The 18,627-nt window shown below is 38.0% G+C and overlaps 1 protein-coding gene across 1 annotated transcript; it reads left to right on the top strand.

The window, feature by feature from the left end:
- The first annotated feature begins 35 nt into the window (after nt 1-35).
- On the top strand, nt 36-17,382 carry Adprm (ADP-ribose/CDP-alcohol diphosphatase, manganese dependent). Its single transcript, XM_027946962.2, has 4 exons — nt 36-98; nt 12,701-13,327; nt 14,564-14,680; nt 16,973-17,382. Exons 2-4 carry the CDS (start codon nt 12,727-12,729, stop codon nt 17,281-17,283), a joined length of 1,029 nt encoding a protein of 342 aa, XP_027802763.1. The 5' UTR covers nt 36-98; nt 12,701-12,726; the 3' UTR covers nt 17,284-17,382.
- Nucleotides 17,383-18,627: the final 1,245 nt, after the last annotated feature.

Here is an 18,627-nt window from a genome sequence, read left to right as displayed (position 1 = left end):
CTTCCTCCGGAAGTCGCAAGAAGCCGCTCTTTCCGCTCTGCTCGGTGGTGGTGCCCTAGCTGGTAGTCTTGAAGCCTTTGCCGAGGAGCCTGCGGGCGGTAGGTGGTTCCTTGGGAAGCGGGCCCTGGAGCGGGCCGAGGGGGCGGGGACAGCGGGGCGGTGGAGAGGGGACGCTCTCAAAGGTCCCAGCTAGACCGGGCCGGGGCGGTACTGAGCCCTGCTCAGATGAGAGAAAACACTGGCCGCAGTCTGGCAGGGCTGGGCATCCCCTTTCCCTCCACTTTGTTGGTCATCCATCTCACCCTGGTCCAGCCCAGTTTGGACGCCGGCCAGGGGAAACTACGGGGTAGTTGATTCCTTCACACTTGCAAAATATAAGTGGACCTGTTGCGCTTGAAATAATCCTTTGATTTAAAAAATATTATAAACAATTTTTTAAATTTGTGCGGTTAGGGTGGTAAAAGCGAGTTAAGTGTAACCAAAATGCCCAGCACTTCTAAGGATACATTACATCGTAAACTGATTATAAAGCACAGTGCTGTACCGAGCATATACTGCGTTAACCCTCCTTAATTCAGTCGACAGGGGCTCCAGTCTCTTAAAATACTCTCACTGCTCCCTGCCCCCTTCAATTTTTTGATTAAAAAAGTTGCTGATGGCTTCCTCATCTGAGACCTTTTCTGTTACTTGGATACAGGCACATATTAATGAGACTAAGGTCTATATAGGTTGGTTTATTTTTTTGTTGTTGTTGCAGAGAGCATTGATTTCATTTGCTTTTGTTAAGTCTCAGTAGCTGCAATCTTCATCACCACCCCACCACTTATGTGTGGGGCATTTCCAAAAATGCAAGGGGGGAGAAAAAAAACCCCAAACCCCAAATCTCCTATCTCCTTATTTACATGATTCCCATTCTTGTGTGATATTTTCTTCAAGGTGTAATAGTGAGAGAAAGGCTTTACCTTCATGGTGCCCCACAAAAATTCCAGGAACCAGTTGAGAGGAAATTAGGTTTATTCAAAGCTGACTTTGAGTAAGACAGAGGAGACCTTTCTGTCCCAAATCTCCATCTTCAAGGACTCAGGGGTGCAGAAAGCTTTTTTGTAAGAAAAAAGGAGGCAAAGAGAGACAAAAGGCAGGAAATATACATTTTGTAATATACACTGGTAATATGAATATATACTTAGCTAGCCTGAATATATGTCAGTCTTTATTTCCTTGGCATTTTGGAGCTCTGGTTCAAGAGGACTTACTCAGTGCAGAAGCAGCTATTGTTCCACTGATTACTGGATTTTTGCAAAGAATTTTGTTTTCCCTGTGATTTGACCCACCTAGCCAGGGGTGCTGCTCCCTAACCCAGTAAGTTGTAGTTCAGTAGGATTTGTTTTTTTCATCCTAAAGTTCAGCTGGAAATTTCTGAAATTTATGCTCAAAATTAGAAGAGTTGCTAAATGTTTCCTTAGCATTTCAGATCATTGTTTGTCAAAACTAATTTTTCTATCTTAGTTCCTGTGGTAAGATTTTCCTCCTTATTTCTATGTATTTGTTTGCCCAGGGAGAAGTTTTTTCATGTAATCGAAAAAGGACACAAAAGCAGCTTTCTTATTAAGGCAGAATTATTGTTCATTTCTTCAAATGCTCCATTGTGGGTTAACTGAGCAAACATATATTTTATTGAATTTGATGTTTTTTAGCTGGTATATTAAATTTTATTTACTAAAGTGATTCTATTTATCAGAGCAATTTTACAAGTTTTTCACATTAAGTTTATAATTTTAGATGAAATTGCAGCATCTAAATCAGTTTAAAGCAGGTATTTTAGATCTACTTTGGACAAATGCTAATAACACCTTTGAGTCTGATGGACCCTTGCTGAAAGTATACAAAGTGATATCTAGTGTGAGTCTATCACTTGTATCACTACTGTAAACCACTGAGATCACCAAATGAAGTTTTTGCTTTGTTTTTTTTTTTCCTATTCATATACTTTCTTTGAGAAAGAAGGGCATGAATAAATACCATTTATATTTGTTCTAGTAGTAGTTTCAGGGCTTATTAAATTTTGTTCTTAATAAAACTTTAAGGCTAGTTTGACTAGGGTAGCTAAGCCTAAACGTTTTGTGAAGTTCCTGACACTGTAATATGTTGGCTTCATCTTAGGTGCAAACCACTGCCCCATGTTTGCCAAACCAGGAACATTTCTGCCTCAACTTTCCTGTTATGGTAGCATATAACATAGGTTTCAAGATCCCCTCCCTCTCTGGTGTTTTCAAAGTCTCTGCATATAAAATCTTTGCCAACTGGCCCCCTTCTTGAGACATACGTGGTTCTTTAACAGGATCTTATGATGCTGGAACCTCCAATCCTTTTCTTTTGCTTTGACAATGGTATAAAACATACTTTTTAGTACAGGGCTGTCTTCTTTCATAAGTTCCTCTTAGAAGCTTTGGGGCTTATTACAAGGAACTTCAGCCTTCTGACTCTTAGGTGTTATAGAAGTTTTATTGGTATTGTAGCAAATTTTCTGCAGTTAAGAATCCTTGATGTATCTTACTTATTTTTAAAAATCACTTAGGTTCTTCACAAAATGCTGCCTGTTTATATTGCACCCAAACTGGTAGCCTTTTTTTTTTTTTTTTTTTTTTTAGAAAATACTATTGTTATTCTGTTTTATTCTAGTTTTAATTGAGACTCAGTAAACAGATATACTCTTAGATATAAAATTTAAAAATCATTTTCTTGTTTACAGAGTAGTTGCTGTGCATTATAACTTAGCTGCATCTCACAACAACATTATGAGGGACGGTTTTAAGTTCTGAAGCTTTCAGCAGCTCATGATTATAACTTTTTTAAAAACTAAAGCTTAAATAAGTTAGCAGATAATAAGTGGTGCAGGCAAAACTTTAAGAATAAAGTTCACTAAAAACTTGCCATTCTCCTTTCTCTTCAAAAGCAAAATACATTCCTAATTCTCAGGTCCAATTCTTACACATTGTATTGTCTCTCTACTTCAGAAGCTCTTGAAAAACTTCATAGATTTCCTTATACTGAGTAGAGACTGAAGGGCTGCACCCCCTGGCCTGACCAGAGATGGGTGAGACTGAGAAATTTCTGATTAACATAATCTAGCTAAATCTACATATGTATGTTTTCTTCCTTTTATCCGACTCTGCCTTCTCTTGTAAAAGCTATCTGTATCCCTATCTCTTCTCACCAGCCCAGTTCCTAAAGAAGTTTTTTGTTGTTGTTGTTTTTTTTGTTTTGTTTTGTTTTGTTTTTTGAGTGCTGGAGGTCAACTGCCCTACCACTGGGCTACTGGGCTACATCCTCAACCCTTTTTTAATTTTTTGAGACAGGGTCTCCCTAAGTTGCTGAGGCTGGCCTTGAAATTGCAATCCTCCTACCTCAGTCTCCTGAGTAGCTGGGATCACTGGCATGCCCCATTGCACCCACCAGGAAGACGGAGATTTAAGACAGAAAGCTCTCCTCTGTCTTTCTCAAAGCTGGCTAAATTTTTACAGGATTGATGATCAGAAAAGCCTATTCCCTCTGGTAAGATGTTTACTGAACAGGTCTTCCTGAGTTCCCTGGGCATCTTCCTGAACCATTAAGAAAAAAAATAATAAGCCAGAGAAGTAATTTTTTGCCCTCTGGTTCTTTTTACTTCTGAGCTTTTCTCTCTGTCTCTGGATGTGGCTTTGTCCTCCCTCTTGCACTTAGCAGGCCCCATTGCAAATTTAAGTTTCTGTTTTTCAGAATATTTTCTTTAATAGAAGTATATGTTGCCTCCCTACTTTTGACCTTATTTTTAAAAGCTGCATTTAACATTTTGGTCTCTTCTACCCCAGAACAGACTTTCGGTATGCAGTGTGTGCCCCTTGATAAGTTTTGCCACCTTCCTTTAACTTTCTTTAAAAGGTTGCCAAATCTTGGGGTGTCCTTCAAGTTCCGTAAATTGAAACTGTGGATCCAATGAAAGATGTTTTTGGTATTATGGCAAAAAAATTAATTTGATTTGGCTTTTAACTTGGGGGAATTTATTGGCTCATATAACTAAATGGCCAAGGATAATTCTAGTAGAGACAGGTAGATGCAGGTGTTTAACTGCTGGTTCCAGGAATATACTTTGTGTTGGGAGTCTCCCTGAGAACTCCCCGGGCCTTTCAAACATGGTGGTGGGCAAATTGCCAGTAGGCAGCTAGAACTCCCCGGGCCTTTCAGATAAGGAGCCCCTAATGCAACATGGCGGCGGGCAAGTTGCCAGGGGGTGGATAAAAAGTTGTTTTGAAAATTTTCTTGGGCTGGGAATGTGGCTCAAGCGGTAGCACGCTCGCCTGGCATGCGTGTGGCCAGGGTTCGATCCTCAGCACCACATACAAACAAAGATGTTGTGTCTGCCGAATACTAAAAAATAAATATTAAAAAAATTCTCTTTATCTCTCTCTCTCTCTTAAAAAAAAAAAAGAAAGAAAGAAAATTTTCTAATTGGTCCTCCCGTCTTCCGCACTCGTGGACAGTTCGTGCCCCCCATGAATCTTTTTTTTTTTAATTGGTTGTTCAAAACATTACAAAGCTCTTGACATATCATATATCATACATTAGATTCAAGTGGGTTATGGACTCCCATTTTTACCCCATATACAGATTGCAGTATCCCATCGGTTACACATCCACGTTTTTACATACTGCCATAGTAGTGACTGTTGTATTCTGCTACCTTTCCTATCCTCTATTATCCCCCCTCCCCTCCCATCTTCTCTCTCTACCCCATCTACTGTAATTCATTTCTCTCCCTTGTTTTGTTTTGTTTTTTTTCCTTTCCCCTCACATCCTCTTATATGTAATTTTGTATAACAACGAGGGTCTCCTTCCATTTCCATGCAATTTCCCTTCTCTCTCCCTTTCCCTCTCACCTCTCGTCCCTGTTTAATGTTAATATTTTTCTCATGCTCTTCCTCTCTGCTCTGTTCTTAGTTGCTCTCCTTATATCAAAGAAGACATTTGGCATTTGGTTTTTAGGGATTGGCTAGCTTCACTTAGCATAATCTGCTCTAATGCCATCCATTTCCCTGCAAATGTCATGATTTTGTCAATTTTTAGTGCTGAGTAATACTCCATTGTGTATAAATGCCACATTTTTTTAATCAATTCATCTATTGAAGGGCATCTAGGTTGGTTCCACAGTCTAGCTATTGTGAATTGTGCTGCTATGAACATCAATGTAGCAGTATCCCTATAGTACGCTCTTTTAAGGTCTTCAGGGAATAGTCGAAGAAGGGCAATAGCTGGGTCAAATGGTGGTTCCATTCCCAGCTTTCCCAGGAATCTCCATACTGCTTTCCAAATTGGCCGCACCAATTTGCAGTCCCACCAGCAATGTACAAGAGTACCCTTTTCCCCACATCCTCGCCAGCACATGTTGTTGTTGGACTTCATAATGGCTGCCAATCTTACTGGAGTGAGATGGTATCTTAGGGTGGTTTTGATTTGCATTTCTCTGACTGCTAGAGATGGTGAGCATTTTTTCATGTACTTGTTGATTGATTGTATGTCCTCCTCTGAGAAGTGTCTGTTCAGGTCCTTGGCCCATTTGTTGATTGGGTTATTTATTATCTTATTGTTTAAGTTTTTGAGTTCTTTGTATACTCTGGATATTAGGGCTCTATCTGAAGTGTGAGGAGTAAAAATTTGTTCCCAGGATGTAGGCTCCGTATTTACCTCTCTTATTGTTTCTCTTGCTGAGAAAAAACTTTTTAGTTTAAGTAAGTCCCATTTGTTGATTCTAGTTATTAACTCTTGTGCTATGGGTGTCCTATTAAGGAATTTGGAGCCCAACCCCACAATATATAGATTGGAGCCAACTTTTTCTTCTATCAGACGCAGAGTCTCTGATTTGATATCAAGCTCCTTGATCCATTTTGAGTTAACTTTTGTGCATGGTGAGAGAAGGGGATTCAGTTTCATTTTGTTGCATATGGATTTCCAGTTTTCCCAGTACCATTTGTTGAAGATGCTATCCTTCCTCCATTGCATGCTTTTAGCCCCTTTATCAAATATAAGATAGTTGTAACTTTGTGGATTAGTCTCTGTGTCCTCTATTCTGTACCATTGGTCCACCCGCCTGTTTTGGTACCAGTAGCATGCTGTTTTTGTTACTATTGCTCTGTAGTATAGTTTGAAATCTGGTATCGCTATGCCGCCTGATTCACACTTCCTGCTTAGAGTTGCTTTTGCTATTCTGGATCTTTTATTTTTCCATATGAATTTCATGATTGCTGTATCTATTTCTACAAGAAATGCCATTGGGATTTTGATTGGCATTGCATTAAACCTATAAAGAACTTTTGGTAATATTGCCATTTTGATGATGTTAGTTCTGCCTATCCATGAACAGGGTAATTTTTCCATCTTCTAAGATCTTCTTCTATTTCTCTCTTTAGGGTTCTGTAGTTTTCATTGTATAAATCTTTCACCTCTTTTGTTAGGTTGATTCCCAAGTATTTTATTTTTTTTGAGGATATTGTGAATGGGGTGTTTTTCCTCATTTCCGTTTCAGAAGTTTTGTCGCTGATATACAGAAATGCCTTTGATTTATGCGTGTTGATTTTATATCCTGCCACTTTGCTGAATTCATTTATTAGTTCTAATAGTTTCTTTGTAGACCCTTTTGGGTCTTCTAGGTATAGAATCATGTTGCCCGCAAATAGTGATAATTTAAGTTCTTCTTTTCCTATTTTTATGCCTTTAATTTCTTTCGTCTGTCTAATTGCTCTGGCCAGTGTTTCAAGAACTATATTGAATAGAAGTGGTGATAGAGGGCATCCCTGTCTTGTTCCAGATTTTAGAGGGAATGCCTTCAATTTTTCTCCATTCAGAATGATGCTAGCCTGAGGCTTAGCATAGATAGCTTTTACAATGTTGAGGTAAGTTCCTGTTATCCCTAGTTTTTCTAATGTTTTGAACATAAAGGGATGCTGTACTTTGTCGAATGCTTTTTCTGCGTCTATCGAGATGATCATATGGTTCTTATGTTTGAGTCTATTGATGTGGTGAATAACATTTTTTGATTTCCGTATATTGAACCATCCTTGCATCCCAGGGATGAATCCTACTTGATCATGGTGCACAATTTTTTTGATGTGTTTTTGTATCCGATTCGCCAGAATTTTATTGAGGATTTTTGCATCTAGGTTCATTAGAGATATTGGTCTGTAGTTTTCTTTCTTTGAGGTGTCTTTGTCTGGTTTTGAGATCAGGGTGATGTTGGCCTCATAGAATGAATTTGAAAGAGCTCCTTCTTTTTCTATTTCCTGAAATAACTTGAAAAGTATTGGTATTGGTATTAACTCTACTTTAAAGGTTTTGTAAAACTCTGCTGTATACCCATCTGGTCCTGGGCTTTCTTTGTTGGAAGTCTTTTGATGGCTTCTTCTATTTCCTCCTTTGTTATTCATCTGTTTAAATTGTGTGTATCTTCCTGACTCAATCTGGGCAAATCATATGACTTAATAAATTTATCAATATCTTCACTATCTTCTATTTTATTGGAATATAGGGTTTCAAAATAATTTCTAATTATCTTCTGTATTTCTGTAGTGTCTGTTGTGATATTGCCTTTTTTATCCCGTATGTTAGTAATTTGAGTTCTCCCTCTTCTTCTCTTAGTTAGCATGGCTAAGGGTCTGTCAATCTTATTTATTTTTTCAAAGAACCAGCTTTTAGTTTTGTCAATTTTTCCATGGTTTCTTTTGTTTCAATTTCGTTGATTTCCGCTCTAATTTTAATTATTTCTTGCCTTCTGCTACCTTTGCTGTTGTATTGCTCTTCCTTTTCTAGGGTTTTGAGATGAAGTGTGAGCTCATTTATTTGTTGGTTTTTTCTTTTTTTGAGGAATGAACTCCAGGCAATTAATTTCCCTCTTAAAACTGCTTTCATTGTGTCCCATAGATTCCGATATGTTGTGTCTGTATTTTCATTTATCTCTAAGAATTTTTTGATTTCCTCCTTTATGTCTTCTGTAACCCATTGATCATTCAGTAACATATTGTTCATTTTCCAGGTGATGCAGGATTTTTCCTTCCTTCTTTTATCATTGATTTCCAGTTTCATTCCATTATGATCAGATAAGATGCATGGTATTAACTCCACACCCTTATATTTACTAAGAGTTGCCCTATGCATAATATATGGTCTATCTTTGAGAAGGATCCATGTGCTGCTGAGAAGAACGTATACCCTCTTGATGATAGTTGATATATTCTATATATGTCAGTTAAGTCTAGGTTATTGATTGTGTTATTGAGTTCTATAGTTTCTTTATTCAGCTTTTGTTTGGAGGATCTGTCCAATGGTGAGAGCCGTGTGTTGAAGTCACCCATAATTATTGTGTTGTGGTCTATTTTGTTCTTGAACTTGAGGAGAGTTTGTTTTATGAACGTTGCAGCACCATTATTTGGTGATAATTGTTATGTCTTGTTGGTGAATGCTTCCTTTTAACAGTATATAGTGTCCTTCTTTATCCCTTTTGATTAACTCAGGTTTGAAGTTGATTTTATTCGATATGAGTATGGCCACTCCTGCTTGCTTCCGAGGACCATATGAATGGTATGATTTTTCCCAACCTTTCACCTTCAGCCTGTGCATGTCTTTTCCTGTCAGATGAGTCTCCTGAAGGCAGCATATTGTTGGGTCTGTTTTATTAATCCAAGTTACTAGTCTATGTCGCTTGATTGGTGAGTTTAAGCCATTAACGTTTAGGGTTACTATTGATATATAGTTTGTACTTCCAGTCATGTTTATTTATTTATTTATTTTATTTATTTTAATTTGGCTTGTTTTTCCTCTTTGGTTATTTTTCCCGCCTTTACTGAGATACCTCCCACTGTTAGTTTTGGGTGCTGTTTTTCGTTTCCTCTTCTTGTAGTGTTTTGCTCAAAATGCTTTGCAGTGCTGGTTTTCTGGCTGCGAATTCTTTTAACTTTTGTTTATCATGAAATATTTTAATTTCATTGTCAAACCTGAAGCTTAATTTTGCTGGATACAATATTCTTGGTTGGAATCCATTATTTTTCAGTGTTTGAAATACGTTGTTCCAGAATCTTCTCGCTTTCAACGTCTGTGATGAAAAATTAGCTGTCAACCTAATTGGTTTACCCCTGAATGTAATCTGCCCTCTTACTCTTGTAGCTTTTAATATTCTCTCCTTCTTCTGTATGTTGGATATCTTCATAATAATGTATTTTGGAGTTGGTCTATTATGGTTTTGTATGTTTGGGGTCCTGTAGGCTTCCAGAATTTGGCAGTCCATTCTATCTTTCATTTCTGGAAGGTTTTCTAAGATTATTTCATTCAATGGATTGTTCATTCCTTTGGTTTGGACCTCTATACCTTCTTCTATCCAATGACTCTTAAGTTTGTTTTTTTTTATGACATCCCATGTCTCTTGGATGTTTTGCGCGTGGTTTCTTACCAGCCTTTCTGCATTGGCTATAGTCTTTTCGAGTTGATAAACTTTGTCTTCATTATCTGATGTTCTGACTTCTATTTGATCTAGTCTATTTGTAATATTCTCATTTGAGTTTTTGATTTGGTTTATGGTTTCCTGCATTTCTATGATTACTGTTTGATTTTTTTTTTAAATCTCTATCTCCTGGTAGAGTTCATGTTTTGCTATCTGAATCTGCTTATGCAATTCATTTTCAAAGTATTCTTTCATTGTTTGGACTTGCTGACTAATGACTTCTTTAAGATTCCATTCCATCTGAGTCAGGTATGCCTTGAGTTCTTTCTCTGTCCATTTTTCTGATGCCTCTAGGTTCTCCTGTAAATTTAAGTTATCCTGCATTGTTTGTAATCCTTTTTTCCCTTGTTTTTTCATGGTGCTCACATTACTTTCTAACTCTGTTTGACTGCTGTGTTTCTGTTTTCTCCTATAAATTTGTTTTGGTTTTTATAGCTCCAAGATCTCTCCTTTGTGTTGGGAGACAATGTTTAGAGATGTTGGATTTAATTGTGATTTAAGGTAAATTCATTAGTTTCATTAAAGGCCTACAGATTTTGATGGCATATATAGAATTGAGGTTTGAACTTAGAATTTTATGTTAAGGTCGGGTGATTTGATAGTATGGAGGTTAGTATATGTTAGCTTCTTTGGGGGGTTGCTCAAATGCAGGCGGATATTAATAAGAGAATAGACAGGAGTACTTGGGGGTAGTTAAGGGCTTAGGCGGACTATAGACCGACTCGTAGTATTCATCTATTTGCATTTAGTAAATTATACATAATTGGGGTGGTCATGCTTAAGAGGGAAGATAGGGAAAAGGTAAGGAAGCAAACCAAGAAAGAGATGCACTCTATTCGCCGCCATCTTCCCATCCCCCCATGAATCTTATGCAGGGCGGACGTGCGTGCACAGTAAGGTGATGACCTGACCTTTACTATGATTGGCCTTGGGAGCTTCCTGGTTTAAGATAACTGACTCTCACTTTCTATATAAGCTAGAACCAGCTTGCAGTAAAGTGCTTCATCTTTGTCACTGCTATCTGTGTGTGTGCATTTTAATCTCCGACGACGAACCTTGGCCTTTCATTGGTGCCGAAACTCGGGAGAGGGTTAAAACCCACTTTTGGGTCTCTCTTCCTTCTGAAGTGCCACTCACCAGACGACCTGATCTCTTGGTCGCTCCGAGTGTTGTGGTCACTTTCCTTTCACTTTGTATCATTCAGATTTGCTTCCTTCATATTGAATTATTTCTCAGTTAACTTTTCTCCTTAAGTTCAAGTTGTAGTATTTGCTAATATGTCCCTGGGCTGATGCATATTGAGGAAGCTTGTGTTATGTGCTTACTCCTAAACTGGTCCGGAGGAAACTGGGCTTTTATAGGCCAGACCTGGTTTATCTATCTGTCTGCCATTCCCTTTCCCAGTCAGGGAGTAAAGGTCAAATGGCAAATGCTAAGAGTAGGGAATTGGGTAGATACCTATCTATCCAAGGAAAATTGGGATGCTCTTACTCAAAGAAAATGAAATGACTTCTGGTCAGGCAAAAATAACAGCTGTTTACTGAAGAGAAGATCAAATTAATCTGGACTAAATCCTCTCTAACTGATCCACGAACATATTATCACCTTAAAGGCTTTGAGTTTAAATATAAAAACAAATAATCTCATCTGGCAGAGGATAAGAACATTCCCAGAAACAGTTTTCTGTTAAGCTTTGCTAATAATGTTCATGGGACATACTTGCTAAATTATCTTTCTTTTAATCTGTACTTGGAATCACAAATATTTGAAACTAATAAAATGAGATTTTCAGCTGACTTAGATGAGTTTTGATTTCTTGTAATTGTTCTCCACCTGAAAAGTCAGACTTTCTTTAATTTATAGAAAGAAGATACCACCCCAGCATGCAGACTTATTCATAAGTCAGCATATTTATTGACTTGCTAACTGAACCGTTTCAGATGGGGACTGCTGGAAGAAATGAGCAAATTAAAAACAAAACAAAACAAAAAAAACCCATGAAATCACCAGACCATTTTTCTGGATTTCTCTCCCTCCCTCCCTCTCTCCCTCCTTTCCTTCCTTCCCTCCCTCCCTCCCCACCCCTCTCTCTCCCTGGTACAGTTTTACCTGTTTTAGGAGTACTTACATCCAATGAGATTGAGGAAGAAAGGAAAGTAGCTGAAGCTCCTAACTGGATGGATTAAGTAAGGAATATAGCATTAGTGACAACAGTTTTGATTTGAAAAATGCTCCTTTGTTTAAGTAAGTCTGAAGTCTGACTCTTATTCCAATTATAGAGTTGTATTCTTCATCTGTTAGGAGTGCTTTTACAACGGATTCACATGTCTGTATACAATTAAATAGGAACTCCATAGATATATCAGGCAGATGACTGGAGACTGGGAGTCTGAAAGTAATTTTAGCCAAATGAATTTTTAGAAACAACTAGGTTTTAATAAATGCAGACACTACCACAAGAAGTTAATTACGATAGCCTTTGTAACAAAAGTAGTTGGTAATTGAGGATCTTGGCCTTTGATTTTTATCTTTTTTAAAATGACAATCCCATCAGTGTCAGTTTGTTTTGGTGCTGGATATTTTTTTTGTCATTGTTTAAAATTATTCCTCTCCTTTCATGTCTTTACTGTCTCCTCCATTTACTTTAGATATAAACTATGAGACACTTATTTTAGATGACCAATCTATCAGCAAAGAGAAAGACCCAGACTGACACAAAATAACCCATAATGGGAATCTGATGTATACATTACAATGAGTATAATATATGTATACCTTTTCAAACAACCTTCAAAGATGAAATTATTTGATGTTTGTGGGGAAGGATGTATGGTGTGTTTTTTTAGGTGAGTCAGTATTTATTGTAAATTAGAAATTATTCCATATTTAAATTTGACTTTATTAGAATTAGAATGCCTGTTCATTATGGAATAGTGCCTGTTTGTAAATTATTCCTCTTCCAGAGGATAAATTTGTCTGTATTAAGATGAGAAACTGAACCGTTTCAGAGGCTTAGTATTTTAGAGTTAAGACTGTCAGTTCTAAAGCTGATGGATGCTTTCTTTTTCAAGTTGTCTTGTGAATTAACTAAGTTTAATGTTCATTTTGTCATTTTCTTTAGTCCAATCAGAAAATTAAGATGTTTTTAACTTAGTTGTCTTTTTTTTTTACTTTCTTCAGTTTATCTAGAAACCTGTTTGGAGGTTATGGCTGATAAGGCCAATCCTGGAACCCTCACTGACAATTCAGAAAGACTCTTCTCCTTTGGAGTAATAGCAGATATTCAGTATGCCGACTTAGAAGATGGATACAATTTCCAAGGAAGCCGGCGGAGGTACTACAGACATAGTCTCGTTCACTTACAGGGTGCCATTGAAGACTGGAATAAAGAAAGCAGCATGCCCTGTTGTGTCCTGCAGCTTGGAGACATTATTGATGGCTATAACGCACAGTATAAAACATCAGAAAAGTCCCTGGAAGTTGTTATGAACACATTCAAAATGCTTAAAGTCCCAGTTCATCATACATGGGGAAATCATGAATTCTACAACTTCAATAGAGATTATTTAACACGCTCTAAACTTAACACAAGGTTTCTAGAAGACCGGATTGTAGATCATCCTGAGACCATACCCTCAGAGAATTATTATGCTTACCACTTTGTACCATTCCCTAAATTTCGGTTCATTTTACTCGATGCTTATGACTTGAGTGTCTTAGGCGTGGATCAGTCTTCTCCAAAATACCAGCAGTGTATGAAGATACTGAGGGAGCACAATCCAAATACGGAATTGAATAGTCCTCAAGGTGAATTATTCCTTTGAGCTGAGAATCTAATACATTGTCTTTAAATTCTTCAGCTACCTTTTATTCAGCAGGAAGATGGATGATTAAGGTAAAAGTATATTGTCGCTATTGTTCAGGGTCAGGATTTCTCCCAAGCTTTGATGTCACATGGATTGGTTACAACATGATCGAAGCTTCACTGTTTTAACAGATATTTGAATGCCCATTCTAGGCAGATCACTTTGCAAAATGTCTTTTTTAAATGGATGAAATCAAGGGAATTGGGGTAGGAAGTGGGCAGGACAAACAATCATGTATTAGTTTTCCTTCATTGTTACAAAGTACCTGATGTAATCATCTTATAAAGGGGAAAGGTTTATTGTGGTCCATGCCTTCAGAGAGTTCATCCCATAGTCACTTGGCCTTGTTGCTTTGGGGCCTGTGGCAAGGCAGCACTTTATGGCAGGGAGCATAAGAAAAAGAAGAAGCAAAGAGAAAGAAGCAGGTCTGATACCCCAGTATTCCTATCAAGGGCACCCCCCCCCCCCCGCCCCGACCTAACTCCCTCCCACTAGAACCCACTTCTTAAAGGTTTCACCACCTCCCAGTAATGCTGTGAGCTGGTGGCTAAGACTTTAACACTTGGGTCTTTGGGAAGAAGACATTTCAGATCTAAACTAGAGCCACCAATGAAACCAATAAGATTATTTCCACAAAGTACTACCAAGAAAATAAGAATATGGTGTTATAGAAAAGGACTAGGAGTACTATTTTAGATTAGATGATCCAAGGATAGAAACATTTAAGCTAATATCTATAGGACAGGAAGGAGTTATACTTGGAAGAACAAGGGTAGGGAGCTAGTAGAGGGAAAGCAGATGTGAAGGCATTAAATGGAATAAGTGGCAGTATTGAGTAACCCAGGAAGGGGCCAGTGAGGTGTGAGATAATTTTGGAAAGTAAACAGGCACAGGAGTGTGTAGTGGGGTCAGTGGACAGGGAAAGGAGGTTCTGTTTTCTTCCTAGTGTAATGGAAAGCCAGTGAAACTAGCAGAGGAATGTCAAGACTAGGAGTAAGATACAGGAACTATTAATATAGCACTCAAGAATAAATTCTTGTCATTGCCTATTTTAAGTCAATTACTGCTAATAAATATTCCTACAGAAAAAAAACAAGTGTCCCTGCAGTAGGTAAATTTAAAACCCAAATGAGGGAGAAATGACATTTTCTGGGTCTAACTTACTGAATTTATTTAGGACTTTCTGAGCCCCAGTTTGTCCAGTTTAATGGAGGATTCAGCCAAGAACAGCTGAACTGGTTGAACGAAGTTCTTGCGTTCTCTGACACAAACCAAGAAAAGGTGGTGATTGTGAGTAAGTACTTAAATTGTTTATCTGGTTGCAGTAGCATTTTAGAGATTGAAAAGCTAGTGTTTAAAGAATACTAATGATATTTGTGTTCTGATATCCTCTTTCTATAAGATGGGTGCTTAGTCAATGTTTTAAATTAAAATAAAGCCTGAACCTGAGATTAATATTTGCAAATGAGTCAGGAAGGAATTGTAAAATAACAAAAATATATTGCCATATATTAGAGTATGTGAGTTGCCATTTTAGGTTTCAAAGCAGAATTTCCCCAAGTGGGATCAGTTCACGTATTAATTTTTAAATGAGAAATTCATTTCAGGTCCCGTTTCATATTTTAGCCTTGGGAGCCCTGGCTCCTAATTTCTATAAAATAGAAATTACATTTCTATTTTTAACATGTTGATCTTTTAGATGTAGTTAAAAACATGTAGATGGTACGGGGATGTTTGTGCTGCCATTTGGTTGTCAAGCATCAAAGTTTGGAAAAGATGAAGTTCCCTCACAGGTTATGGCTGTGACACACCACCATTTGGCTCAGTAATAATTAGTCTCAGAAACTGCAGTACTTGACTTGCATCTACTCTTTTGTTCTTCCACTGCTAGGCTAAGAGTATGGGAGCTGGAAGAGACCTACAGATCGTGTTGCCAAACCCTTTAATTTTAAAGATATACTGAAGCCTCAAGAGATGAAATTACGTAGCTAAAGTCACATAGCTGCTGAAAGAATTGAGACTTTTTAAAAATCCCAGTCCCCTTTCCCCTGTCTCATATTCTTTTCATTTCTTTTTATTGATAGCAGTGCACCTACATCTGTAGTCTCTTAAATTTCTTCACCATTGCTGTAAGTTTAGAAACTGGTTAAGTAAACATTTAACAACTGAGCACCTTAGGCTCTCTTTAGTTAAGTTTAGTGGAAATTTCCTTTTGTTTTTATGTGCTTTTAAATTTATTGTGGCTACTCAGAAGTTATTTTGAGTTTTGGCCATTCACTTGGAAGGACAGAATTGCCATTAGCTGAGATGGGAGACACTGCAGGACAAGGAGGTTTGGGTGGAGAGGGCCAGGTGCCGGTTTGGAACCACTGTTTGAGATGTCTATTAGATATAATATGCCTGTCATACATTAGTGAACATACTAAGTGGGTAATTTAGACCTCAGAGTCTGAAATTCAGCACAGAGGCTTAAGCTATCTATCATAAATGTGAGAGTTGAAAGAATATAGATGATTTTTAAAGCTATATAAATCACTGAAAGATCACCAATGCATAGGTATAGATAAAGAAGTTCAAGGACCAAGCATTCGGACACTCCTGACAGGATACTGGGGAACTGAGTACTTCTAGGAGAAGGGGGCAACTAATTGTGTAATTTGATAGGTAAGTCAGTGTGGCTTCTACACAGCCTCTTTGACCTTAACACAGTTACTGTGTGTGTGGATGGGCATGTGCTCGCACCTATGTGTTCCTAACTGCTTTAGGGCTCTGTTACCCTCACCCCCTTTTACTTGTATTATAAGTACATAATAAGCAAAAGCATGTTTAAATTTCAGAATAAAAATGAACAGTAGCAGGACAAAGAAAAGATTTACTGGGAAGAAGCAGAGATCAATGAGCCATGATATCTGAACTTCAAAGTGAAACTGTGGCCTGATTGTATGTGTGGTCTAGACTTACAGATGTGTTGACATCAGGAATTCAAATTCTCCTGGCTCTACTTCCACATATCTCCTGTGGGGCCCGATATAATCCTCCCTGCTTTAATCAGTTTTCTTATCTGTGAATTAGGTATGGCCACCTGATCTCATGGGGGTGTTCAAAGTCTTGTGATTCAGTTCTGTGGCATTGTTTATATAAATGACACATAATCCATAGTCAGTCCCTAAACTGTTCTTTTATTAGTACTATATCTTTCTGTATATATAACATTCGTGTTTAAGAAAATCAATAAAATTGAATTCCTGCACAGCATCTGCCTGATTTCTGGCTGCTTTTGCAGACTTCCTTGGCATAGGTGCCCTTGATCTTCCTTGGTGTTTGTGCAACTTGAGACTGTGTATAGGCCTCAGTGATCTCAAGATTTTGCCTGTTCAGTAGCTTTTCCCACCTCACCCTCCTTTCTATGCTCCAGAGATCCAGGTGTTGATAGCCTACTACTTCACATATGTGGACTTTCTCTGGTCTCAGTCTATTTGGATGAGGTAGCAATACACTTTTTTTTTTTTGTAAGTACTATTATTTTTTAATGTAAAACATTTCTTAATTGGCTCATAACTTTTTTTTTTTTTTTTTAAACTAACAGGCCATCTTCCCATTTACCCAGAGGCCTCCGACAGTGTGTGCTTGGCCTGGAACTACAGAGATGCTCTGGCAGTCATCTGGTCTCACAAGTGTGTGGTGTGTTTCTTTGCTGGTCATACTCATGATGGTGGCTACTGTGAGGATCATTTTGGTGTGCACCATGTCAACCTAGAAGGAGTTATTGAAACAGCTCCAGTCAGCCAAGCCTTTGGCACAGTTCATGTCTATCCTGACAAAATGGTGTTGAAAGGGAGAGGCAGAGTTCCAGACCGAATTATGAATTATAAGAAGGAAAAAGCCCTCAACTTTTAGTCTGACTTGTTTTATTTGCCTTTGAAGGAAGAGAGTGACTTTGCTTGTATTTGTCCCTACTATACAAAAAGGAAAACAAAATAAAAATTCTCAATCCCATTGTTCTGTATTCTGCTTACATAACAAAATGTATACTTGGCTTCAGTGTGTTAGTTGATAAAATATTCAGAAGTGTATTTTTGGATATTTCTAGTGCCGAAAGTCAGAAACAGAATAAACCAGGGAGGGGCTGATGGTGGGGACATCTGGTACTGATAAGGGACTTTATTTGACCTTACTGTATTTTTAAATTCATTTTACAAGGTGAGTATATTTATGTGTTAACTACAGAACTTAAAATTTATAATAAAAATAAATAAAGCTCAGGATAACTTTTCCTTTCACCTTGCAGTGTTAGTGAACTCTGGACAGTTTTAGCTCAGAATACCTATATTTGGACTTTATAGGCTTGTAATCCTGTTTTGTGAACAAAGCCCCTTTGGACATTATTTTACAGTTGGTATGGCATCTCCATCCCCAAGAGGGGTGTACAGAGAAGTCCTGGGGCCCTTTTATGATTCTAACCAAAGCAAGGCCAAGTGCCAGTGCTTCTGTGTCTCACCCACTAGTACTCAGTGAGGCCACACTCGGGCGGGTCAGTCGATTCACCCTTACTTAGGCCTTTCTGAACAAACGGGCAATGTTTGAATCAGTTGTGACAAGGCTTACTTGCAGAAACCCGTACTAGATGGAAAATGGAAACTGTTCCAAGTATAGAAAAGGTTTGAGGACCCAAAACAAAAGAAATACTAGTCAACTGTTACTGTGTGCTTATTGAGTACCTAGGTACTATAGTACTGTAGAGGTGTATTTGCTTTCTACAACTTCTATTACAAATTCCTACACACTTGGTGACTTACCACATGCATTTGTTCTCTGAAGTTCTGGAGGTCAGAAGTCTAAAATAATTTTCACCAGAAGTCAAGGTATTGGCTAGCTACATCCCCTCAGGAGACTCTGGGCAGAATTTTTTTTCCAGTCTCAAGCAGCACCTTTGAATTCCTTGACTCATGGCCCCTTCCTCTACCTTCAAAGCAAATTTCTGGTTGTCACATCACCTTCTTCTGTGTAATCACATCTCTCTGCCATAAGAACATTTATGATTACACTTAAGGCCCATCTGGATCTGGATAATACAGGTAATCTCCCCCTCTCAGTATCTTCACATATTACTTTGCAATACAAGCTAACAGGTTCCAGGAATTTGGACCTAGATGTCTTTTGAGGCTTGTTATTCAGCTTGCCACACAGGTGACTATAATGTGCTCTTGTATTCACTGACCTTTATTGGGAGTGAAAGGCATC

The sequence above is a fragment of the Marmota flaviventris genome, chromosome 17 (genome assembly GCF_047511675.1).
Source record: "Marmota flaviventris isolate mMarFla1 chromosome 17, mMarFla1.hap1, whole genome shotgun sequence".
In the NCBI taxonomy this organism is placed as follows: Eukaryota; Metazoa; Chordata; class Mammalia; order Rodentia; family Sciuridae; genus Marmota; species Marmota flaviventris.
This window is presented reverse-complemented; position numbering and strand designations above follow the sequence as displayed.